This window comes from Podarcis melisellensis, assembly GCF_964234715.1.
Source record: "Podarcis melisellensis genome assembly, chromosome: Z".
Lineage (NCBI taxonomy): Eukaryota > Metazoa > Chordata > Lepidosauria > Squamata > Lacertidae > Podarcis > Podarcis melisellensis.
In genome coordinates, this window is record NC_138547.1 from 45300454 (window position 1) to 45327424 (window position 26971).

Sequence of the window (26971 nt, forward strand, 5' to 3'; positions counted from 1 at the left end):
AGTTGGTAAAAGACCATTTGCTCCCTGCATTCTCCCTCTAAATCTTTTTTTCAGTCTAGGCATTTCCCATCCTTGACGCAGGTCTGTTCACGCCTGTCTTCTTGCTGGTGCTCGTGATCTGATAACAAGATTCTCTTTCTGATCAATACTTCTTCACTTGAGATTTTATTATCACGCTACCTTCAGGCTGCTCCTAGAATTGGTCCGTGTGCTCCAAATTGTGTTATTTCTTGCACTAATTCTTTTGAAGGCCACTGATTTCTAAATGGGCAGGAGGAGGAGAAACCCTTTTGGCCTGTGGAAGCCTGCAAATTATCAAATGTTTCCACCCTCCCCTTTGCATTAGCAGATGTTATGTTTGGCACATATTGATCCTTTCCCTTCCCTTCCTTTGCAGGAACATTTCACACCAGAATGCAAGTTCAAAGAGTCGGTTTTTGAAAACTACTATGTGACATACTCGTCCATGATCTACAGACAGCAGCAGTCAGGGAGAGGCTGGTACTTGGGTCTGAACAAAGAAGGGGAGATCATGAAAGGAAACCACGTCAAGAAAAACAAAGCGGCGGCACATTTCCTTCCCAAACCATTAAAAGGTAAAAAAAAATCCAGGCATGCACAGAGGTCTGCAGGTGCATTGGAATGTCAGACTCCCCTGCATGCTTGACCAAAGTGAAGGCTTTTTTGAGATTAGTTGAAAATGTGCAGGGAGGAAGTGTAGTTCAGTGGCAAGGCCCCCTCTTTGCATTTAGAAGGTCCCAGGTTCAATTCCTGGCACTTCCAGGCACGGCTGGGAAAGATTCTCTGTCTGAAACCCTGGATAGCTGCTGTCAGACAGTGTAAGGCATTGATGAACCAATAGTCTGATTCATTATAAGGCAGCTTCTTGTGTTCATATGGATAAGAGTTTCTACAGGGCTGAGATGAAGCTATTCTAAGTATAGAGAAGGGGGGAGGAATTCAAGTCAGTTAGCGTTTAAAGGCAAATCTTCCTAATCTGCGCCTTCCGAAACAATACATGAGCTGAAACTCAGCCATCCTTCCAAATTTTCAGTTCTCCAAATTTTGCAGTACAGTGGTACCTCTAGTTATGAACTTAATTCATTCTGGAGGTCCATTCTTCACCTGAAACTGTTCTTAACTAGAGGTGTGCTTTCGCTAATGGGGCCTCTTGCTGCCGCTGTGCCGCCAGCAAACGATTTTCATTCTCATCCTGGGGCAAAGTTCTCAACTCGAGGTAACTCTTCCAGGTTAGCGGAAGCGTTTGTAACCTGAGGCGTTTCTAACTCGAGGTACCGCTGTACAGTTCTCCAGGTAATTAACATGTACAAAAAAATACATATACTGGGGTAAAGTTTGCACATAAATGCAAATGCATTAAATTGGGGGGATGCATTTTTAAAAGCAGTATGTTCAGATAAATTTGCAATGAAATGCTGGTAAATTTCCATAGAGGCTTTAAAAAGAATAATAATCTGAAACTGATCCGGATGCCTACATGGGTAGAGTTCCCTGGGGATAGGAGCTGATTGTTAAACCACTCTGAGAGTTGTAGCTCTTGGTGGGGTGTGTGGAGTATGAGTCTTTTACCAAATCTCAGCACTCTTAACAGACTATAGTGCCCGGGATCCTTTGAGAGAAGCCATGACTGTTTAAAATGCTAAGATGCAGCTTTAAATGCATAGTGCAGGTGTGACCTAAGTGAAGCACTTTTACTTGTGCATGGGAAGTTCCCTTCCCTCTCTTCCCTCCATGTGCTTCTACAACATAGCCCCGCACTCCCAATATGCTCTAGAGTCTCTCCAATCCTCTGGAGCAGATCCCAGAGCAGAGAAATGCATGGGAAGAGGGGAAGGGAAAGTGGAATAAAAGAAGAAGACAGGAATAATGTGACACCGGCCCTTACATATATGAACTCTCTTACACCTTTCTTGTTTTTCTTCTCCTTCAGTGGCTATGTACAAAGAACCTTCCCTCCATGATCTTACAGAATTTTCACGGTCTGGCAGCGGGACCCCCACAAAAAGCAGAAGCGTCTCAGGAGTGCTAAACGGTGGGAAATCCATGAGCCAAAACGAATCGACGTAGCCAGGTTTAGGGAGCAACTGGAGAGACGCGTAAATGGAATCTTACCTCTGGAATCATAGATATAAGCACTTTCTTAGCTGCCTATCATCCAGCGAGGCAAGCCAACAAACTGGCATAGGTCACATTGTCTTATCAGCCATTTAGACCTTCTGGTTGTTCTAAAATAATTTTAAACAAATGATAATAGTAAAAAAGAGAGACCCAATAACATAGAATGTGCTTGTGCAATCACACAAGGATAGCCAGACAAAACATAACTTGCGGCATAAAACCACAGAGAGGAAATGTCCCTCTTGTTCACTCTCTCTTTAATCTCACCTGTGCTTTGGGGGGAGGGGCAGAATTAAGTAGCAGGAAAACATTTTTTTGCAGCACTTAACTGCTAATTTGAATTTGCTGTCCAGCCAAGAGAGAAGTCCAATCAAAGACCACTTTTTTGCTCTTTAAGGGAAATTCTAATGCTTAATGTTTTATACATATATATATCTATAGCATTAGAAGGTAAACAAACAGGATATGTGAACTCTGTGGTTTTTTTTCTCAGCTTACCATTTTATATCTCTTAAGGCTTGATATTGATAACAAACCCAATGTATTCTTTTAATTTGGGATAGTGCAACTTTCTGATTCCTTAACTCCAATGGGTCTTCTTCAGCGCTGTGTCTTTTCAAGCAAAATAATGCTAATAGTAGTATAATATAAAAATTAAAAAAAATCAGGTTTGGAGCTGAGTGTCAGTGTCTCAGTCTCCAGAGAAGTGTTCTTGCGATTAAAAAAAAAAAAACTACACTGAGAGATATACATTTTTTAATAGATTTGTAGTATTCTGTTTAAAGTCCTTGTGCTGACCCTAGTCTGTAGGAACCAAAGTGTTAACGTTAACCCCCAGTCAGTGGAAGATAATGTTTTTGGGTTGTTGTTTTTCTAAAAAATAAAAATAGAGGGGATGAAAATATCCCCAATATGTGGAGTTTCTTTTTCTCCCCCTCCTCTCCCTCTGCTTTCTCTTAATTACATTTTATGTAACATATTTTAAAAAAACAAACTGTTGTCGTGGCTTCTTTTTTCTAAAGACAGAAACTGTGGAATTGAGGTGACTTAATTTTTATAAGGAAAATCAATATTGTTTGTAAAAAAAAAAAAAATTCTTTCTTTCACTTACATGAAATTAGGGTAGAAGAGAAGCATCACGACAAACAACCCCTAAAGCATATCTACATGCTGTTGGGAAGGAGAACACTGCCCAGTGTCTTCTGCCCACAAAGAATGAAGCCAGCTTCAGGTGCTACCTTTAGGCTGATATAATCATGTGTGGGGTGGCAGGGACAAGCACACTGTCCCCACTGCTTTCCCATGCTATCATTCTTAACTCCTCCGAACTCATGGAACACAAACTTCTGCAACGAGGACCCTGTTGTATCTTTGGAGGCTCCCCATGCATTTTTGGAAGCCTGCAAAGCCATGGTTCTGAAATGCATCTGGAGCATCCATGACTCCAAACAGGGCTGGATTAACCATTAAGGAAATTAAGCACGTGCTTCAGGCATCAAGGGAGGAGGGGGGCACCACAAAAGTTTTCCATTGCCTGATTTTTAATATTCATGGTCACAAATTACTCAGCTGAGCATTCATTTTCTCAGATGAAGTATATTAAAAAATCCCAACAGTTTGAACTGCTTTCAGATTGCTAGGTTGGCAGGAGCTGGGACAGAGCAATGGGCGCTCACCCCTTCGTGGGGATTTGAACCGCCAAACTTCCGATCGGCAAGCCCAAGAGGCTCAGTGCTTTAAAGCACAGCACCACCCACGTCCCAGAACAACTATACAACGAGGCAAGCTGGATGCCTTATCTCTACTAAGTGTAGAAGCAAACGCATGGTGTAAGATTAGTTCTGAGGGTCTGATCAAAGACGTTGCAACTAGAAAAAGTAGATCCCCCCTCCCCCAAAAATATATAAATAAAATACAAAAATGAAGCATGTAGGTTTTGGTTTCATTTCGTAACATACAATTTTATTTTAGGGTTTATAGTTGTTTATATTTTGAATTAGGAATATATGGGGGCACCAAAATCTTTTAAGTGCTTAGGGCCTCTAAAGGTCTGCATTTTAACTTGCATTGTAACCTGTATTTTAAATTGGGTTTTTTCCCTATTATGTTTTTACTGTAATTTTACTGGTGTTAGCCGCCCTGAGCCCGGTTCTGGCCGGGGGGAGGGGGGGCAGGGTATAAACAAAATTTATTATTATTATTATTATTATTATTATTATTATTATTATTATTAATCAGGCCCTGTCTTCAAATGGCACCCTGTTGCAGAAGTTTACCTTCTTTGAGTTGGAGTGTGATAATATAAATAATGGGGTCGTGGGGTAGGGCTTACACACCTGTTCCTGCTGCTCCTACCATGTGCTCACATTAACCTGATTGTAACACCTGAAGGGGCTTAAAGTGCAAGGGACTATCAGATAGATGTATTGTGGTCCTGCCATGGAAAGGAGCAAGCTCCTGGATAATATTTAAGGGGTTCTGCCTTGCATGAACTGCAGTCATAGTGGTGTGACAATGGCCTGGTGGGAGAAGGGAGGGATATGATGCATTCCTACAAGGAGCCCATCTGCCCCCTGATCTCTGCCCGCAGCAGAGTTTTGATTGTGCCCTCCTTTCCCCTTTTTTAAAAAAGCAAAAACCTATATATATTTAAAAAATAATTCATTAGGTTTCCATTTAGTTCCTCATATCTGTTGCATGGGAGAAAGTTGGAATATTGGCTTAAGAGTTGCATGACATGTTACGATTTCGTGCATTGCTCAACGTCAGCATCTGTTGCAGATTTGTACAAAGCTGACATGGATCGGTTCGAGCTGTTTCAGACTGCTTTGTACAAGGAGATGTTTATTATTTGTTGTATACAACCATGCACTGAATAAACTTATTTATATTAAGATGTACTTTCTAAAAAAAAAAAAAACCAGCTTGTGGATTTGTTCAGAAAACTGGATCATTTTGACTGGCTCGTCTGGAGGAAGGGGAGGCTTGCAAGACACCTCCTCAGAGGTTGTTCAGATTGGGAGTGAGTGAAATGAGAAAACCTAGAGAGTTAAAACTCAGGTCCCAATTCCCACTGATGTGTGACCAGCACTCTTTACTAGGACTGAAGTCACTTTGAACTGCATAGCAGTCTTCCCTGACCTGGTGCCCTCCAGGCATTTTGGATTTCATCTTCCATCACCTCTGACCATTGTCCCTGCTGTTTTGGGTGCTTAGGTCTGGACTGCTATAAGCTCAAACTGCATGGGAGCCTTGTGACCTGTTTTAATGATTAAAAAAACCACAACACTACAGGTGGGAATGATCAGTTGAAACTGCAAGAGGAAGGGGTGCTTAGCCCTTTCCCCACTCCAAATTGTCCCTCAATCTGTGCCCCCACCACCATGACCACCACAAGATTTTCACTGAGCATTTTCCTACATTTAAAGCCCCACGGAGGGTAGGGAACTGCTGCGACAAGGAGAGTTGGAGTACGGAAATCATTCAGCACTTTCCCAAGCACCCCTCTCTGATGGGATCCCTGCTCCCATTCCACAAAAGCAGCTTGGCTTCCAAATGAGATGCAGCCTTTGATTAAGTGAGTCAAAGAGTCCCTCGTAAGAAAGAGAAGTCATGCATCACATTTTTGGGGCCTGACAAAGATTAATCACCCCTCCTTTTTCTTTCTTTTTTAATTTCCTGCACTACTCAAGACCAATCAATATCTCATTGTCAGCACAACCCAGAAAACCATTACAGACCATCTCCGAGCCTCTATATTTCTTTCACCAAAGTGAGGCCATCCATGTATATCTTTGCAGATGTGATTCCACCACATTAGAAAAAAATCAGGACCAGTTTTCTAGGTGGTTTCTGAATATTAGGATATTCAGTGGTTGGAGATTTCTCCAGAATGAGACTCTAAAAAATATAGATATATGATTGGAAAGTAGAAGATGTGGCTGTAAGCTGGTTGAATGTTGGAGTGAACTAAATCTCTCTCTCTGCCTCTCTCTCTCCCTCCCTCTCTTTCTCTGATGTTTGCTGTCTGCCAGAAATACCTCCTTGTCTTAATTCATGTTATGTGATCATGATTTTAAATGATGTGGGAATGACCATAATTCAGTGGTAAAGCACCTGCTTTGCTTACACAAGGTCCCAGGTTCAATCCCTGGTGGGGCTGGGAGGGACAACTGGAGATGGACCGATGGTTTTACATGGTTTAAAAAGGGGGCAGCTTCCTTCCTTTGTTTCTAATAAAGCATCCACGTAGCAGCAATGCTGACAATGTTTGCACAGAACAGGCTTATATCACTCCCCGCCCCCACTGCTTATTTGGATGCAGTTTTTGTTTGATGGGAACACACGGCTTAAGGATAGAGCACATCTGGAGAAAGAAGGACCAGATCAGAATGTTTTGTCCTGACAAAGGACACAATGTCACTCCACCATCCCATGTTCAGAAGCTGAATGGAATGGCAGCTGAGTCTTGCTTCAATGCTGGCGACAGGGTCACATCCACCACCGCACCTGAAGGAACATAGGAAGCTGCCTTATACGGAGTCACACTGATAATCTATTTAGTTCAGTATGGTCTACTCACTGAATGGCAGCAGCCCTCTAGCCCTATCTGGAGCTACTGTTAGGCACTGAACCTTGCAGCGGGGCCTAGGCCCATTTTATATTGACTTTCTGCTTGCTGGGGAATTTCCTTAACTATTGGGCAGCACTTGGGTTGCTGCTGCTGGGATGGCTGATAGGGTGAAGGTCCGCAGCTGTCGCCTCCCTGAGAAGGGTGAGCAACCACTCTCTACCACTGAGTTACAGCCCTTCAAAACAGGCCTGCTCAAGACAGCAGAGGTCAGAGAATGTAGGAGATACATTCTGTTTTCGTTGCATTCTAATGAGAAACTACCTGATTCACGCTTCTCAAGCCAAGGTACAAACCAAAACACAGCTCTCTTTCAAAACCCACAATTCTCTGAACTTTGTATTGTGGTTCTTCAACGAAACAATGTGTGCAAGAAAAACGCATATATTATGGTGAAAGTTGACATACAAAAATACTGCCTATTAGGGGAAGTGCTCGCAAAAGAAAAAGTGCATTTTAGTTTCGAAACTGCATACAAAAATGTGTTTATAAGGGGTAATGGTTTTCATGGGGATTTTAAAAACAGACCAACACATACTGCTATGGAAATGTGAAGAACCGAAAAGGGGGAAATAAGAGACCAGGAGAAAGTGAAAGTGGCAGATTTGCCCATCCCTATGTGGCAGGCACAGCCCTGTGGTCCAACATTTTGATGCCAATTTTCAGCATCTGCTCCATCTTTCTGCCTCATGGTAGCAATGGCTCAGCTCTCGTTGACAGTGATGGGAAAGACATTTCTCTGATGCTCTGGGCAGCTGCTGCTAGATTGGAGCTAAATAGGTAGTCACACCTGGGGTAAAGCTGGCGCCTATGCTCCTAAGGGGTAGTTCACATTAATGGTATCTAGGCATGAAGGACATACAAGTCAATGAGAAGCCTGCTGGAGCAGGCCAATAGCTCATCTAAACCACCATCCTGTTCCCACAGTGGCCAATATCATGGGAAGTCCATAAGCAGGTCTTGAGTGCAGCAGTGTTATTCAGTCATGGCATTCAGTCATACTGCCTCCAACAGTAGAGGTAGAACATGGCTTTCCATGGCCAGAATCTGACCTGAAGCTTCCAGTCAGGACCTAAACAGGCTAAAGGGCTCATCTCCAAAGATGGTGCTAAACAGTGCACATCTTACAGGGTTTGGCACACCGCGTCAATGCAGCAATTCAATACGGTTTAAGACTAATAACATCCTCCATTTCTGTACCACATATGCCCTCGGAACTCTCTTCCAGTTGCCTCTGAGCATATTCAGAGTGCTTGGAGGTCACCACCATCCATGTCACTGCATGGAAGAACACACAGGTTGAATATAGTGACATCCTTGGAAGGTAGACACACTGCCTGCCTGCTTACTTTGGGGTATTTTGTTTTGCTTTGTTTTATTGAACAACATTTGCATACTGCTTACTTGATCACCAAAACCTCTAAGTGGTTTACAAAGGACCACTCAAGATACACATTTTAAAATACCAATTAGCACAACTGTGAAAAACAAGGTATAAATATAAATTAAATAGGCAATCTTTAAACCACTGGGTAATACCTATGGTTAGTCCTACTTGGAGCAGACTCATTGAGATTATTAGTAGTAGCAGGAATATCTATTACATTTGTACACTGCACTTCATCCGAAGATTACAGAGCAGTTCACAACATAAAAATGAGAACACAAAACTTATAAGAAAAACAAGCAAAAGCAAACTGATAACACACACCCCTCTCACCCTTCCATGATGGGCATGATTAACTTTCAATGTGTCTACTCTGAGTAGAATTTAAATCCAGTCCATTATACATGCTAAAACTGCATGCTCAAATTGCAAGAGAAAACGACATTTTATTTTATTTTTGCATGGCCTCTTCAGCAGTCATAATGTTGGGGAGGATTACCTAGAGGTTAACAAAAGAATGAGGGGAAAGATTCTGATCTTCCACACCTCTGATTAAGGCAGAGAGCATAACAATGGCGTCTGAGGCTACTGTACCATTGAGGTGTGAGGATACAAGCCTACGGATACAAAACATAGGCAAATCCATTTTTGCCGTTGCTTAGAGACACAGCCAAATCCCAGGGTGGATTAGAGCAGGTCTCGTGTTGAAAAGGGATTGTGCTCAGACACCGGAACGGCAGTGTAGTGGGTTGCTCCTTGTGGCCGAGCATTAGCATCAGATACAGTCTGCAAAACACATCAGTGCCTGCCTGTCAAAACCAGTCCAGTCCTCAACAGAATGCAGTCGTGATTCATCGTCCCACATCCCCACCAATTGCTTCTATCAGAAGTGAAAACACAGAAAAGTCTCTGGAGCAACCCTCCTCTCTTGAGAGTGTCTGATCCAGGCTTCTGTGGGCAGCTAGATCACAAGCAACACACATTCGTACCCCAGACATGGGGAAATGTGGCAATGCCTCTGAGCATGCACAAAGTGCTTCCTCCTGCATAAGCACATAGACTTAAAAAGAAAGGGAGGTTGTCGTTTTAGGGCAAAGGATTTTAACTTCCAGGGAAAAACCCTTTTCTCACTATTATTCTTTTTTTAATGAAATCTGAGCCTGTAGTTTTCAGCAGGAATTGTTGTGGGCTGGTGAGCATTGCAGCACACCTGGGAACATGAGGAATGGGCTGTATTAAGGTTTGTGCAATCTATTTTGTTTTCTCTATTTGTCTTTTCATTTAAACCTCGCCTTTCCTCCAACGAGCTCAAGCATGTGTGACCCCACACCCCATTGTATCCTCCCTGCTGAGAGGCAGTGATTTCCTCGAGGTCACCCAAGGAGCTTCATGGCTGAGCAGTGGTTCTGAACCAAGTCCTAGTCCAAGAGTCCAACCAATGTACCTCACCAACTCTAGGTCCGCACAATGTCCACAAACAGGGGCAAGAACCCAAATGGTGGCTCTGAGGGCAGCGCAAATTACCAATGACATCCCATGAGACATAAGAACATAACAATCTGCCTTTATGCAGACTCAGACCATTGTTCCATCTAGACTAGCACTTGTCAACACTGACTTGCAGGCAGCAGGTCTCCAGGGTTTCAGCAGCAGTCTCTCCTAGCCCTATGCGGAGTTGCCAGTGAGGACTGAACCTCGGAATTTCTGCTTGCAAGTAGATGCTCTGCCACTGAGATACAGCCCTTCCTGGATATGCAGGTACAAATCTATATCTGACTTTCTGCAGATTGGGTATTCTAACTGCTTAACTCAGAGCTGAGGTGAGTCTTTCTGTTTGCCCTCATTAAGCAATTAGGAATCAGAAACCTTTGTCAGTATAATCTATATATTGTATATATTGTATGTATATTGTATAATCTATATATTGTATATATAATCTATATATTGTATCTTAACGTATATCTGCCCAGCCTTGGTGTATGAGCAGAGCAAAGACTACCGTAAATATCAGCAGAGATCAAGGTAGGGCAGGACATTCTAAGGAGTGTTTCAACCACACAACCTTCATGCTGGGTTAGAGTTGCCAACACTTTTTTTTAAAAACTGGACACTGCCTTGTTTACCCATAGCCTAAACTAGCTTTTATAGCAGGACATTAATAAATGTGAAAAGTGACAGGAAAAAAGTACCTGTCCTAGCTATAGATGATGGAGCAAAATGGTTTTCTCTTACCCCAAACTCCACTTGAGCCTGAACCAAAGGGTTTATACTAGAAGGAAATCCATGATGTCTATTTTCTAACTCCATTGTCAGAGGCAATATGTCCCTAAAAACGCCAGCTACTGTAGGGAGAGTGCTCTCACACTTAAGTCCTGAGGCTGGCCTTCCCGTAAGCATCTGTGATAACAGGATGCTGGATTATATGGTCTCATCAGGGTGAATGGTAAAGGGGATGGTGTCACTGAGGTGCCAGAGAATTCTGATCAAAGCAGAATTGGAAGAAGAAATTGCTATTGTTTGCTAATTTGTCCCATATCCAGAACAGAAATCAACCCAACGAATACAATCAGAATTTGCTGCTGCTGCTTTCAATCTGCAGAAATTGATTTGCCAACCATGTTATTAGAAAAACTTAATTAGGGTATGGGAAAAATAAATATATATATATTAGAGAACAAAACACCAAGGTGGCCATCCCCAAAAGAAACAGAGACAAGGAAAAAAATGAATATGAGTGACAACTGGGGAACCTATAATGAATTGTTAGACTTTTCGGAAGGAGAGCCAAAAATGGGGGAAATGAAGAGGTTAGAGAATATGTATCGGACTGGCTAAACTATCACCAAATCAATTCAAAATCTAAGGTAGATAAGAAATTGGGATTTGCAGGAAAAACCATCAGAATTCAAAAAAGAAATATTAAGTTCTAGAGTTAAAAAATTATCTGAAATGTATAGGATATTACTTGACTGGGAAACGAAAGAAGAACTTGTGAAATCATCTATGATCAAATGGGCACAAGATGTGGGTCATCATATTGATTTGAATTTGTGGGAACAATTGTGGAAAACAAATTTAAAATTCACTGCTAGTAACGCTTTAAAAAAAGAACTACTTAAAAATGATCCATACATGGTATTTGACACCAGGTGAACTAGCCAAAATATTTAGATCAAAAAGTGACCTATGTTGGAAGCGCAAAGAAACAACTGTCACATTTTACCATTCATGGTGGTCTTGTAGAATAATAAAATAATTTTGGGAGATGATATATAACAAGCTTAAGAAAATGTTTAGAACGTTACCTCCCCCCCCCAAAAAAAACCCAGAAGCTTTCCTTCTGGGAATACTAACAACAGAAATCCCCAAAAATCTAATTATTCTATGGATATATATGACCACAGCTGCCTGAATTCTGGTACCACAAAAGTGGAGAACAAATGCAGTACCATCACGAGAAGAGTGGCACCTTAAAATATTATAATATATAGAACTTACCAGCATGACAAATAGATTAAGAACTTAAAATGATAAGAATTTAAAAAGAGGACTGGACATTATATATAGAATATATGGGAAAATATTATAACAAGAAAATAATCGTATCAGGCTCACAAAAAATACTTAGCAGTAAAGGTTACAACATGGGATAATGTAATGTAATGTAAACAACTTACTAGAGTAAGAAAACACAGTTGAAAAAATAGCAGATAGGAAACCACGGAAAGAGTGGAAGAGGAGCAAAAGATAAGGTTTATAAGAGTCAAATAAATTGGAGGGGAAAGTTATGATTCCATTAATATTCATATACAGTGGTACTTCGGTTTAAGAACAGTCTAGTTTAAGAACGATTCAGTTTACAAACTCTGCAAAAAGGAAGTAGTGTTCCAGTTAGTGAACATTACCTTGGTCTATAAGAACGGAATATGAACGGTGGAAGGGCACCGGCTGAGGGAGGCCTCATTAGGGAAAGCGCACCTCGGTTTAAGAATGGTGTTGGTTTAAGAAGGGACTTCCGGAACCATTAAGTTCATAAACCAAGGTACCACTGTATATATGTCTTATATTTATGTTTTTTATTATTATTATCATACTGTGTATGACTGTAACACAGTATGTGTTGATGGATGAATGAATGAATGAATTGATGATGATATGATAGAAAAGCAAATAAAAAACTATATGTTAAAAAACAAAACATTGCTTTTGGGAAGAAGAACTGCAGAATGGAAATCGTGCTGCATATGGCAGGGAGGAACAGGAAACATCACAGAGACACAGAATTCATAGTGGTCCATTTATGAAGGTTCCCCTACCTCCAAAGGGAAGTCAGGAAGTTCACACATGACCATACAGGGTGTTAAGATCTACCAATTTGTCCAAGTCCTTGGAACAGAGTCAATTGTGACATTTTGTACTGGAGGACTCAATTACTGTCATGCTGGTTTGACTGTTTTTATGATGTGTTGTTTGTTTGCTTGCTTGCTTGCTTGCTTGCTAGCCACCCTGTACTCTCTTCTAGGAAAAATGATAGGTTATAAATTTGATACCTAGTTGTCAGTCCAAAATTGACTAAATCCAGATTGCCTAGGGAGTAATAATTGTGCTAACTTACTGATTATCTACTAACAGTCTTCCCAGATGACCAGCTTATTGAGCATTCATTCTGATTTGTTTGTGGGGAGATAAGACAATGTGGGCTATTTAATGAGAACTCACTCACATATTTTTTGAGGGGAGGCTAGACAGAGCTGCATCAAAGCTAGTGTTATCCCACACTTGACAGTATATTTTCACAGTGTGTTTCTTATTGCAAAATCTCCAATCTTTTGGGGTGGCAGGTTTGTAGAGCAAGAGCTCCAAATCATCTTTGATTGTGCAACCAACATTTTGACAGTGTGTGAGTGAATCCCACCGGAAAATAGTGACAGTCTGGGAGCCCCAAAACTAAGTGAATAAATATCAGCAGAATATTCCTGCATTGGTGGGGGATGGAACTAAATTGCCTTTGAGGTCCCTTCCAGCCACAGAAGCCAATTCCTAAGGTCCGATGGGCCGATTATTCAAGTTGGCACCCCTGCTTCCAGCTATACGGTTTTCTGAGACTCTAATTACACCCCTCAGTCTATCGTATCGTACACCAAGATGTAGTGACACCAAAGTTTAAATGCACAAACCCTTGTGTGACTCAGATCCATAAGAATATGGCAAACCCCCACTCTAGGATGGCGTCAGAGTCTGAAAACTGAGGCATCCCGGTGGGTGGTGCATCAGGAAAAAGTCTGCTTAACAACCTTAATCACGTCTTATCCTGCAAAATAAAATTGGGGGGAGGGGGAATCCCTCTGAGACCTAGAAGTGTCAGCAGCTTCATTAGCTGATGTGCTTTGCAGTAGCAGTGCAGCTTTAGAGGAAATGAAAGGCAGGAGGGGAGAGAAATACAGACACCATCCGTAAAAGGGAAGCCTTTATGGAACACCTCCGTGACACTCAGCATCAAAGCGAGGAAGATGGCAGGCCTCTTCTTGAGATTTGGAAGGCATATGTGGCCTACTTGCCAAATCTGGAACTAAGTGGAAGGATCACTAAACTTCTGGTTGCAAGGCGTCTGGTACCGGGGAGAGATCAGGGGGATGAGCCTGTGACAGAAGGAGGAGACCAGTGGACTCCAGTGGGAACAGAGCTGAGAGGAAAGCATTTGCCTTTTGTCTGCTTCTTTGGCGCATGTTAAAAGATACACTGGAGAGGAGAGGGAGGGAGGAAGAAGAAGTGGTAGCAACCGTCCACATAGCTACCAATAGGGATGGGGGAGAAACTTGATTCAGATGGCATTTAAAAGCAAGCCTACTTAATCTGCACCTGCAGAAGGTTCAGGGCCGCTATACAGCTTCGCTTCCAATCAGTGCATGTCTCATAACTTCCTGATTAAATCCAGTAGCTTTTCATATCTTAAATGCTCGTGGGCATCTTTTGCTTGCCACACCTGCGGGCTCTCTTCCGGCCAACGCTGCCAATGACAGATCTCAAAAATTTGGGGTCGGTGAGATTCGGCAATCGCAGCACCTTGCGCCTGCTGGACCTCCTGAGCGGAGCGGGTTGTGTCTTGCTCCTCGTGAAGTAGGGTGAAATGTGAGGAGTGTTGCAAGCCGGTGCAGAGGCAGAAGGTCTGGCCGAGATGGTGGAGCACGGCTTCTCTGTCAGGGGCTTCTTCCTAACCCAGTGGAACACCAGTATCATACGCCTCTTAGATGGGTTGGACATGCTGAAGAAGGGGCTGGAGGCCCAAAGACCAGGGTGACTTCAAAGTGGTGGTCGCAGCTGGCAGTTCCCTATCAATGGTGCCAAATCCAAGCAAATGTTAGCTCCAGTCCTGTTAAATTGATCCAGCAATTATGAACGTTAAAGAAGGGATTAATTCCTCAGGCAGTAGGAAAAGACTTTCTGTGGCTTTTTCATAGATGGGAGCCCCCAACTACTGCCACTGTTGACAGCCTGTTGCCCCTTCACTCTGCTTGAATGGGTTATGTCACAATGGTTCCTTCATCAGGTGTTTGTGAGCATGAAAATGCTGTTGGGAGTTTCAGCAATGAAGGCTCAGGCATAACATACTGTCTGAAAGTCTGAACATTTCCTCTTTTTTATTTAACAAAATTTATATACCACTTTTATCATTTATATACAAATTATTAGGAGAGTAATTTAAATATATACTGTAGTTTAATCACTTATAGGCTATCCCACCTTTCCTCCACAGAGCATACACACTTCAGCCTCCACCTTCTCCATTTTATCCTGACAGCAATATTGTGAGCTAGGGCCATAGCTCAGTGGTAGAACAACTGCTTAGCATGCAGAAGGCATCAGGTTCAGTCCCCAGCATCTCCTGGTGGGACTGGGAGCGCTCCCTCTTCGCTTCGGAGGCTTCGTGTTGCTATCGCTGAAGCCAAGGAGCCTGCATTTGCTCCATAGGACGCACACACATTTCCCCTTAATTTTGGAGGGGGGAAAGTGCGTCCTATAGAGTGAACAATACCATATGTTGTTGGGGCGGGGGGGCAGGACATCCACCTGTCCTGTTCCACAACTGAGCTACCTGTGATGAGACTGGTCAGTTCCCAGAGGCCTCACCTATCGCTCAGTCGAGTTGCCAGTTGTGTCGCTAGAATGCTCTGTGACATCATCCAACTGACCTCACAAAGCATTTTAATTTCAAATATTCTGATTATTTATACTTTTACTTAAGTATTTTCATTTATTTACTTGATTTAGGGGAGGGGTTGCTGCCCCCACTGCCCCCCACTGGCTACATCCATGGAAATGTTCTAAGGTGTTGTTGTTTGGTCTGGTTTTGTTGCATTGTAGTACAAGATTGCTGCTTCAGGCAGCACTAATGTGATGCCCTTAGGGAAGCATTGCAGGACAACTTATAAAGAGGAATAATGTGTGTGGACTGTCCATCAACGACATAATGCAGGAAACACCCACAGAAAACATCTCCCAGTCTGGAGGACCCGACATTGTCTGGAGAAGTGAGGAAGAGGCAGCTATAGTTTAAAGCTTTGCTTTTGGTTTTTGCAAGCTTTGTAGACTCACGCAGGTCAAAAAGCAGGCTTAAAAAAGCCTTAAGTAAATGAAGATGCTAACAAATACTACCCAGAGAGAGAGAGAGAGAGATTCTTTCAAGCATTCCCTAATCTTTGCTGTTATTTTGCTTCAATTTTGGCACTGGGGTGGGCTTCACTCTGAGCCCCATGTGACTGGCAATTCTGAAAGGGCACTAGGGGAGCGGTTTCTGTAGAAACAGATGTGTGAGGGTTATCTTAAAAAAATAAAAAAATCTTTCTGAGCATGTTTCTCTCCCAATAAATAAGTCTCTTCTTTTTCCAGCTGACTGCCTAGGGTGGTGATAGCAGGGAAGGTGGAAAACAAATGTGCATTCAAAAGCCCTGAGCTGGTGTTACAAAGTCTATGAACAGGAAATTTTATAGCGAGTTAGGTAAGAAAACATCTGATTTTTGTTTTATGGAAAATACATGGCTTGGTTGGATAACTTGGTTGGAAAGACAGAGAGACAGAAAAACTGGGGCATTTAAAAAGTTATCAGTTAAGTGACAAGGAAGCAATAATAATAATAACTGATAATATTTATACCCCACCCATCTGGCTGGGTTTCCCCAGCCACTCTAGGTGGCTCCCAACAGAATACTAAAAACTCGATAAAATGTCAAACATTAAAAACTTCCCTAAACTGGGCGGCCTTCAGGTGTCTTCTAAAAGTTAGATAGCTGTTTATTTCCTTGATATCTGATGGGAGGGCATTCCACAGGGCAGGCGCCACTAACCAGAAAGCCCTTTGCCTGGTTCCCTGTAACTTTGCTTCTTGCAGTGAAGGAACTGTCAGAAGGCTCTTGGCGCTGGACCTCAGTGTCCAGGCAGAACAATGGGAGTGGAGACGCTCCTTCAGGTATACTGGACCGAGGCCGTTTAGGGCTTTAAAGGTCAGCACCAACACGGAAATGCTTGGAAATGTACTGGGAGCCAATGTAGGGACCAAGGTGCAGTCAGAAAGGTACCGAGGGCCACATTTGGCCACCAGAATGGAGGCTCCCCACCCATGTCCTAGGTCACACCCACAACATACAGTCAAAGCACATTTAAAGCACATTCTTCACATGGTCTCAAGAATAATCCTGGGAACTGCAGTCTACCCTTCACAGAGCTGTAATTCCCAGCTCCCTTAACAGTTCCCAGGAATCTTCAGGAGAAGCCATGTGCTTTAAATGCTTGGTGTGGATGCGATCCTAAGCTAAAAGAGAAAGGGAAGGTAGGAATCTGGGTTGTGTTTTAGAGGTCATACTGAATTCAGTGTGTCTGGATGACGCATGTGCACATAAGTGCCAACCTGAAAACGGGGGACTACATAGGAGCTGAAACTGACAAGCCTTGGTGCAGGCAAAATGGGCAGGAGTTCCATGTCATTTTGACTTCAGCTGTAGTGCAGGCTCAAGGCAGTGTCAGTGTGTTTGCATGTGTGCCTGTGTGTGACACTGACAGGCAGCCTACTCACATTTTTCTTGTGGACTAAAACCGTTTTGCATGCAAGTTCCCTCTCTGCTGCCCGATCTCTGGGTTGCAAAAAGGGGTGGCTCTGAAGGGAATGGGAAGGTGCATGGCTTGCTCAGCATCAGTGAGGGCACAGATACTTTCCAGTCAGTAACAGTTTTGAGGAAACATTGGCATTGAGAAAGGGCAAATCATTAATGGTATTAAGCCTGGGAGCAAGGAAGCCTTCCAGATATAGGGGCAGGAAAGCTGGAAAGACACAAACAGCTCTCCTGTATTTTTAATTGCTGTTGGTGTAGAGAACCCTCTTCAAAATGACTTTTTTGGTGCCACATGCCAATGACGGGGCTGCAGAGAAAAAAGTGGTTAGAACAACAGAGGCGACTCTCAAGTTTGCAACACAGAAGTTGGAGGTTTCTACACTCATCCTCTGTCATGTACACCTTTCCCCCTCCTCCATCCAGGCAAGTGAGAGGCATCATCACTGTTCAAGAGTTGCTTCCAGGTGGTCCTTTTGCTGAGCATCCAACCAACCTGATTTATTTGCACAAAAGTTTGCAGCCAGGTTAGGCAACATTGCATCAAGCAATCGTCATCTCGCATTTTCTAGTGCATTTTCCTGCCACTTTCCCAAACAACCTGAATTTGCTGGAATGTGATTGAATCCAGTTTGGAAAAACCCAAGGACACATCTGAATCAGGCAAAAGCCTTGGGGAGAGTCCCATGGGCTAGACAGGAAGGTCTTCAGCTCACAAACTGGGCTATTATTTGTGGAAAGCTGCCATACTGGGACCAGGAGCATGACGCCCATTAAAGGTATGTAATATGTTCCCTTCTTCCATCTCCGTGGAGCCCTGTCTAATTTGCCTGCCATTGATGACCAGCATACAGTCAAACAGAGCAAAAACAGAGCAAAAACTATTAGGAAAACTGAAAGCTGCCTTATAATAAGTCAGATCATTCGGCTATCTAGCTCAGTATTGTCCACACTGACTGACAAGGAGGGGACAGTTTTCCCTGTGGGAAATGGAGACACAGGACACAGTGTTTGTCTGCTGCCCAATGTACTAAAGTAGTGCAACTGCTAATGCAAAATTCAGTATTTAAATTAACAGCCTTTCCTCTTTGGTCGCCAGGTATGATTTGGCTGTGTACTGAAAACTATGTCATCGTCCCCCACTCTTCTCCCCTTATGTGCTGGAAGCTGCCCAGAGTGGCTAGGAAAACCCAACCAGATGGGCAGGGTATATTTTATTATTAGTATTAGTATTATTCAGACTGGGATCTCTTTCATCCCTACCTGGAAATGCTGGGGAATGAACTAAGGACCTTCTATCACTGAGCTAAGATCATTCCCTAACAGATGCCAGAAGAGGTCATTTCCTTTCCTTGAGCTATGACTAGGCTCAACCAGGCTGCAAACATGGAATAGCTGAGCACACTCAGGACCAAAAAAGATTTTGTGCCTGCTCCTTTCACTTTAAATGAGCATCGCAGACCCTTTGGTTTCATTTGGCATTCTGTGGGAGAGGAAAGGCAGGCAGCCTAGCTAATTACATAAGAGGTCGGGTTTTGATTGGAGGTTTTATTTTTAGGCAAATGTAATTGGCGGTATGTGAGTTGGGGGGAATAATCAGAAAACTTGTTGGATTGCCTGCGTGTGTGTGTGTGTAGGAGCTGGTTGTGGATTTGCAAAAGGGAAGACATACAGGCATATTTACCAAACTCCCTTCCCCGGAATATTTTCAAAAATAATCAAGTTATATTATCGGCACATTGGGAATAAAGCATGCTAGCCTCCTGTGTGCATGGATTTTTATTGTTTTTTTGTGTGTGTTGTTTTTGTGAGTTGCCACATGCTGCCTGAAGTCATGAAACACCCTTACCATTGTTGGAAGGGCAACAGTAGGGATCATTCAATTTGTAACTTAAGGGTTAGTTCTGTTGGTGTTAAAGTCAACTAGCCCAGAGGGGGATGGGTGGAGGTGTTGCTTAGCAACCAGGTAGACACCAGACATGGTGTTTACTGAAGTAGCACATGCTCTGATTGGCTGTGAAGTTCTCAGGGAGTTTTTCTTCTCTACGTTTTGTTTAGGGTTGCCATATTTCAAAAAAGCCTCTCCCAAGTTGTTGAGCCTCCCCACAAAATATAGTGATTTTAAGCTTTTGGAGCTGCTTCCAGTGCTTTTTCCATTGCGTTGCCATACATCCAGGTTTCCCCTGATATTTTGCCATTTCGGCAAAAAAACCAGAACATATCAGGAATTTTCCTGACATATGGCAAGCCTAGTTTTGTTGAATGACTTCCCACTCTCATGAGTGCTCATCCCATTGCACTACATGAGGCAAAATGGAAAGTTGCTGACTTGCCCCATTGTGGCTGCAGCCTTTTGCTGAAGCCTCGCTTCCTGGTGTTGTGCATGGAACTCTCCTGAGATCTCACTGGAAAACGCCACCTCCACTGTGTGACCCTAGCAGCAGGGGCAAGTGGGGCAACAGAAGTGGCAGCATGCCACTGGATTCTGCCACCCAAGGCAGCTGCTTCAGTCTGCCTCTGCCTGCTCTGTACAAGGCCTGAACTCAGATGATGCACTGTTTTTGTTTGGTTTCTGCAGTAAAACATTATACCATCTGGACTCCATCTGCATTGTTCAAGTGCATTTGCTAACAATAGTCACATTTGGTGTGTATGGGACTTGGTATACAAGAGGGGTGGAAAACTTGTGTCTCTCTGGGTGTTTCTGGACTACAACTGCCATCATCCATAGCCACTGGCCACGCTGAGCCTGATGGGAGCTGGAGTCCAATAACTTCCCCATCCCTCTTCTACACTCATGGCAAAATTAGGGCACAGCATCCTTCCAGATGTATAGTGTACTTTTTTTTAATGCTTTCCCATGTATAGAAGCTCATGGAAAGCAGAAACAAAGCAAAAACAGGTGCATAGAGGAGAAAAAGTTTTCCCTTTGCCGTTCCACTTTTCTTCATTCAGAGAGTTGCTAGGGCATCATCCAGAGATGTGATCTCCCACCTAGGCCACAACAGACGTGATGTGGGAAGCCTGTGATTTGGTCTGCTGGTGTCTTCTTCTTCTCTCTCTCTCTCTCTCTCTCTCTCTCTCTCTCTCTCTCTGTGTGTGTGTGTGTGAGAGAGAGAGAGAGAGAGAGAGAGAAGAAGACACCAGCAGACCAAATCACAGGCTTTCTCTCTCTCTCTCTCTCTGTGTGTGTGTGTGTGTGTGTGAGAGAGAGAGAGAGAGAGAGAGAGAGAGAGAGAGAGAGAGAAATATACAGTATATTGTTTATGTGTGTGTGTGACAGTGTGTGTGTGTGTGAAAGGGTGTGTGTGAGAGTTTGTGCTTGTGTGTGAAAAATATATGTGCCTGTGAGAGGGTGTGTGTTGCAAGAGAAAGAGTTTGTGTAATAGAGTGTATTTATGTGTGAGAGAGGGAGTGTGTTCTGGAGATACATAATTTTTTTATATATACATATAAATATATAGGTAGATTTAGAGGGTCCCCCTTAAACCCTAGAAATTAATAAATGCTAGAATTTTGCTTATTTGTGATGTGATATGAAGGGAGAATGCAAGCTGCAAAGAATTTCCTTATGCAAAACAACCTGGCTGAGCCATGACTATCAAAAGAACAATTGAGGGACATTAACAACACAAGAGAACTCTTTCCCCCTTGCCCCAGGATTTGGAAGGTTGCCAGAGTAACTGCTGGAGGGGAGCAGTGTTGCTGGGATGAAGGGAGGAAGAGGAGCTGAGATCCATCCTGGGCAGGCTGGCTGAAGGCTGCCAGCACTGCTGTGGGGTACCAGCCCCTCTTGAAAGGACTATGATGTAAGATCCGGTACATTGTATCAGGAGGACTATACCACTTCATTCAGACCCTCCAAGTGTCCCTATTTTCTAAGGATGTCCCTGATTTAGAGAAGACATCTCAGTTTCTGATCTGATCCCAGAATATCCTGCTTTTCCTTAGGATGTCCCTATTTTCATTGGAGAAATGTTGGAGGGTATGAAGTTATCCTACCCTCAAGCTGTCTGAAGGCAATCCTGTATAGGGAAGGTTTTTTTTAATGCTAAATGTTTAATTATGTTTTTATATATGTTGGAAGCCACCCAGAATGACTGGGGCAACCCAGAAAGATGTGTGGGGTATAAACAGTAAAATTATCATTATGGAATGGGATGTCTCTATTTTCATCAGAGAAATGTTGGCAGGTATGTTTCATTCTGGTGCATGTGCAGACTGAGCCTTAGAATTGAACCTTCAGGGAGAGCAGAAAAGACTACTCTAAATGGTAATCAGTGAAGCAAAACATGGGTTTGAGTAGAAGTCAATGCGATGAGGTTTGCTGGGGCATTCCATTTCCCAACAACAGCACATGGTGAGGCAGGGCCTGATCCCAGATGCTCCAATGGCCCCCATTTTCTGCTACTACTTGTTCCCAGAAAACCACTCTCACTTTGTGGGGTGGTGAAAGGGCTGCCATATGTCCTGATTTTCAAAGACTTGTCATGGAATTCACCTCCGAAAATGGCGTCCTGGGTTATTTTTCAGAAATTGGGCAGATGTCCTGGAAAACCAGCAATGGGAGCTCCATAACTCAAAAATAGGCAGTGGTGCTTTTAAAAAGCAATGTCAATATGAGAGGACTGGGTTTATATCTTTATTGGTCAGTGGACACATTTAGAATTTTAAGAAAGCACTGTGGGTACCAGTCACAAAATGGTTGCCATGAGGTCATTGCATAACATAGCATGGCTGCTTTGGGGGCATGGCATACAGCACAAAATGGCTGCCACATTTAAAAGAACAAAGAAAGAGCCAGAACCAGAAAATGGCACAGGCATGCTCCTCACATCAGCTCCCACTAATGCAAAAAAGACACCTCCATCATGTTTAAGAGAGCATGTTTAATTGAGGAGGGGCTGAGCCAAGCCAAACAGGAACAGAACAGGAAAAGCAGTCTCTCAGGCACTGCGGATTTTGGGGGTGGGGGGACTGTGTGTATATGTTTTGGTCATATGCACTTTGGGCTTAGTCTACCACTGGTATGCAGCCTTCACCACTTTCTCCAAAGGAAATGAAGCCCTTGGCAGGGAGCAGTTCCTAACTGCTGATGTACGGTAAATACATGAGCTCTTTTGGGGGGGAGAGGGGAGATTTCTAACCATGATGTATGTTATGTATTGAGGTTCTCCCCCTGGCCACCAGGAGTATCATGTATATAGTTTTCACTCAGGTCCACGTCAGTTACTTTAGGCGGGAAATCCTGGGTTGTTGTTGCTACCATGTTGACTGCCGGCTGCCTATAAAAGCAGGCTGGCTGAGCTGTTTGCTGTTCAGTTCTGTTCCAGCTTACAAATAAAGAGCTGCTTTGGAGAAATAGCTGCATCATCTGCTATGTCTACAAACTATTTAACAATGTACATGCAAGTGCAGGAATGCAAGAGGCACAATGCAATGCACAGCCTATTTCACAAACATCAGCATCTGTTTTCCATTTTGAGCTGTGGCAGCATATTGCCAGGCAATTGCATTTCGCCAAATATACACCTTCAAACCAAAAGAACAACTCATTGACTTTTAAATTGTGGATGACAAGCAGAGTAAATGAAAAACGTGTGCAAGAGACAGAGCAAGACCTCCAGAAACACATTTGCAGATGTGCAGAGCTCAGATCGAGATTTTTTGGAAGACAATATGGGTGTTAGAGGCTAGGAAGAGCATTTCTAGGTGATAAAAAAACCAACAATCTCAGGGAACATGCCCATGGAACAAATTTGTCTGGGCAAATTAAGATGCAGGGACATGCTGTGGTCCCACACAGACCCATCTACCCCATAAGCAAAGTTGTTAAGAAAATTAAAAAGTTTAAAACAAGGGGGGAAGGTGCAGAAGATCTGCTGCCCAATGCAAAATGCCTTCGACCTTGTGGGACACAACCAAATCTCATGGTGCCACATGTAACTGAATATAACATGGTTCTGATGAAACCCTGCTACTCTTTCGTTTTTAAAATCTACTATATTATTTTTGCTCACTTTAACAAATACAATACAAAAAATACAATTGGGACAACGGGACAACCATGTAATGTCTGCTTGTTTACAATTAGGGAGGAACAAATTACCAATTTTGGATTTTCTCCTTTTTCTCTTTTCCCCAATACTAAGTTCCATTCCCCACATTCCCATGTCAGTCTGCGAATCCTCAGAAAACCCCAACAGCCTTGTCAAATTTCCTAACCTTCCCTCTGATATAATGCATTTTAACTCTACTAGTATGTGAATTTATGTGCACATTGCTGGGCTGGAAAATTGCATTGCAAAATTCAAAGAAGTGGAACATTTGGAAGATGGCTGTGTTTCAGTTCACATTTTGTTTTGGGAAGTGTGAGAGTGTAGGAAAAATAGTTTTGCTTTTAAATGGGAACTGAATCATTTTTTTCCTCCATCCCCTACTTACAAGCCATGGAAAACAGGAAGCTTAATACTGAGTCAAACCATTTGTCCATCTAGTTCAATATTGTCTGCACTGACAGGGGTCTCCCCCAGCCTTACTTGGGGATGGGCAGACTGAACCCAGAATCTTATGAACGTGTGATTGATGTAATAACTGCAATCATTGGCAGAAAGAGAGTTGGATATTTGACAGTGAAACAGTGAGGTGTACAACAAAGAAGCATAAAGCAAAATCTGTTTTGCTGACTCTGTGTATGCTAAGAATGTGTGCCATTTTTTCTAAGAAGTGATCAGAATATTTGACATCCTATTTAGCTGCAGGGAAATCTTATCCATTATTAGGTTATGCCAATCCTTTACAAACTACCCTTTTATTGTGAGGAAACAAGCAATTTAGAATAGAGCTTTTTCTGATGGCTCTCCTTGTTTCTATATACTTTTAATTTTTGACGAGCTTCCTTGCTTAGACTTTGCTTATTCCCCATCTGAGTTACCAACCACCCCAAATCCTAGATGGCTCAGAACATTTATTTAAAAAAAAAAGTTGCAAGAAGCAGTGCTGATCCCTTAATGGGGTATTTTGAGACAATCGAGGGAACATAATGAGCAAAACGAAAGAGGAGAAACAAACCCCTTTCGGCAATGCAGCAGACCTCAGCCCACGCACTTCTCACAGACTGAGAGCAAGTGGGGGGGGGGGAGAGAATCTGGCTTGTTTTGCTAGCATCATAGTTTTATTGCTATCATACATTAAGCTCCCTTTTATAAATAGAGGTGATAAAGGCCGGTGGGGAGGAGGGATGTAAGTTTCTCACAACTTCACTGTGTTCATACTGGAAAAGACCAGTGTCAATTTTGCCTTTGAGCATGCTAATCTCCATCCCTCCTTACTTGCACACATGTACGTACTAACACACTTGTTAGCATATTATTCTCAGTTCTTCCTTCCACACCCACACCCCACGCCATACATTTATGTGTTGTGAATAAACAGGGTGGAATCAATACTCAGGTTTGAGGCGTGGAAGGGAAGGAAGTTTTATGAAATGGATATGCCCAATACCTATGACTTGAGGGGGGTGACTGTGACTTAAAGGGGTGGGCAGGAAAAGTGGGTGCCATTCAGCCTGCCAACACCCCTTAAGATACCTTCATACTCCTAGGCACATTAGATAATGCTGCCTCATCACCAGTACTGAAGTAATAGTCATCCTCTAGTCTGGTCAATTTTTATACAGGAATTTAGGAAACTGCCTGTCAGAGGATTGATCTAGGACACCAAAAACATGATTTTTCATTTTTCCATGACAAAGTGCTGCTAAATTCCCCCCAGATGTCAATTCTGCCTTTGAAAATCCAGATGTATGGCAGCCCTAATTGATCCATATAGCTCAGTCTTGTCTAACTGGCAGGAGCTCTTTGGACAAAGGTCCCTCCCAGTCTTATCTCAAGATGCTGGGGACTGAACCTGGGACCTTCTGCGTACAAAGCAGATGTCCTGCCACTGAGTTATGGTTCTTTTATCTGCTAATAAATTTGCGAATTCATTACCTCTTTATTTATTTCTAGTGTTGACTCAGTGCTTCACCAGTTCAGTTGTTTGCCTCTGGCCTAATCAACGTTGATCAGAGGAACACAGGAAACTGCCTCATCCTTCGTCAGACCACTGGCCCATCTCTGCACCAAGTTGCAGTGGCTTTGCAAGGTTTCAGGCAAGAGTTTCTCTCTGGAGATGCCAGGAAATGAACCTGGGACTTTCTGCATGCAAGGCAGATGCCCTGCTGCTGAGCTATAGGCCCTATTTGGAAATGTGGAGCTACCATCTTGTCTACTTCAGAAATCACGGTATCTTGGCCTAAAGATAGAGGGCAGCCCTTTCTGTTCCTGCCCTATAATCGCTATGGCTGCTATGGAGAAACAAGAGCATTGCCAAGATACTCATGAGGTCAATGCCTCAGGTTTGTGGCCAATTAATGATGTGGTGGGCACTTATATCTGGGCCCCAGAGTTTATCAGCCAAGTATTTTGTTCACAGGCTCAATCCTGTGAAGCAAAATGTCAATGACATTCAGTGTGCACCAAGAAGCACTTTAGACCCCAACACTTTGTATTGCAGATGGGAGAAAATACATGTTTAAATGGCATCAGCTCATGGTTCCCATCCTGCACAGAGAAGAGGTCCTGTCAAGGAGAAGGGCTATAACCTAACCCTTTCCCTGAAATACTAATCATCTGTGCTCAGGGAGCTTTCAACAAATTTTAGACCATACATTTACAACACTATGATACCACTTTAAACAGCCGTGGCTTCCTCAAAAGAATTCCAGACCCTCCAAGTGGCCCTATTTTCCAGGGACAGTCCTGAATATACAGAAGCTGTCCCAGTTTCTGGTTTGATCCAGGAACGCCCCACTTTTCCTTAGGACAAGGGTCAGCAAACTTTTTCAGCAGGGGACTGGTCCACTGTCGCTCAGACTTTGTGGGGGAGGGGTGGACTATATTTATTTTGGGGGGTGAACTAATTCCTATGCCCCACAAATAACCCAGAGATGCATTTTAAATAAAAGGACACATTCTACTCATGTAAAAACCTGCTGATTCCTGGACCGTCCATGGGCCAGATTAAGAAGGTGATTGGGCCGGATCCAGCCCCCGGGCCTTAGTTTGCCTACCCATGCCTTAGGACATCCCTATTTTCACTGAAGAAATGTTGGAAAGTATGGAGATACTCCTGAGCCAAGGAGATAAGGAAGTATACAACCTTTAGAAGACAGGGAAGTCTTCTAAACCTGAAGGCAGCCCTGTATAGGGAAGTTTTTATATTACATTATATTTTAATATATGTTAGAGGCCACCCAGAGTGGTTGGGGCAACACAGTCACATGGGTGGGGTATAAATAATAAAATCATCATCATCATTATGGAATAGGACGCCCCTATTTTCATCGGATAAATGTTGGAGGATATGGAATTCTGGGAACTGCATTTTGTTAAGGGTGCCAAGAGTTCTTAAGAGACTCCCTAGCCCCCTCCCAGAGCAACTATTTCCAGAGTTCCCTGTGAAAAGGGGTTGATTGTTAAACCGCTCTAGAATTGTTGCTCTAAAAGGGAAATAAGGACCTCCTAACAACTCTCAACACCCTTAACAAACTAAACCTCCTAGAATTCTTTGGGAGTAGCCATGACTGTTTGAAGTGGCATTATAGTGCTTTAACTGGTAGGATGCCATACGTCTGAAATTTTCTGGACATTGCCGGGATTTGGCTGTCGGAAA

General features: G+C 43.0%; 1 protein-coding gene and 1 long non-coding RNA gene across 8 annotated transcripts in view; one reads left to right on the forward strand and one right to left on the reverse strand.

Moving 5' to 3' along the window:
* The window catches only part of FGF13 (fibroblast growth factor 13), a 236089-nt gene extending 231050 nt beyond the window's left edge, over positions 1-5039 (forward strand). For all 7 annotated transcript variants that reach the window (XM_081897264.1, XM_081897266.1, XM_081897269.1 and 4 more), the window contains 2 exons: positions 398-596; positions 1952-5039. In XM_081897264.1, coding sequence (XP_081753390.1) covers positions 398-596; positions 1952-2088 — 336 coding nt within the window. In that variant the 3' untranslated portion in view covers positions 2089-5039. The remainder of the gene's footprint in view (positions 1-397; positions 597-1951) is intronic.
* An 8265-nt stretch (positions 5040-13304) lies between these two features.
* LOC309361950 lies at positions 13305-14150 on the reverse strand. The gene is made up of 2 exons (XR_014164709.1): positions 14016-14150; positions 13305-13719 (listed from the first exon to the last, which is right to left on the reverse strand). It is a non-coding gene; the product is annotated as an uncharacterized lncRNA (long non-coding RNA).
* Positions 14151-26971: the final 12821 nt, after the last annotated feature.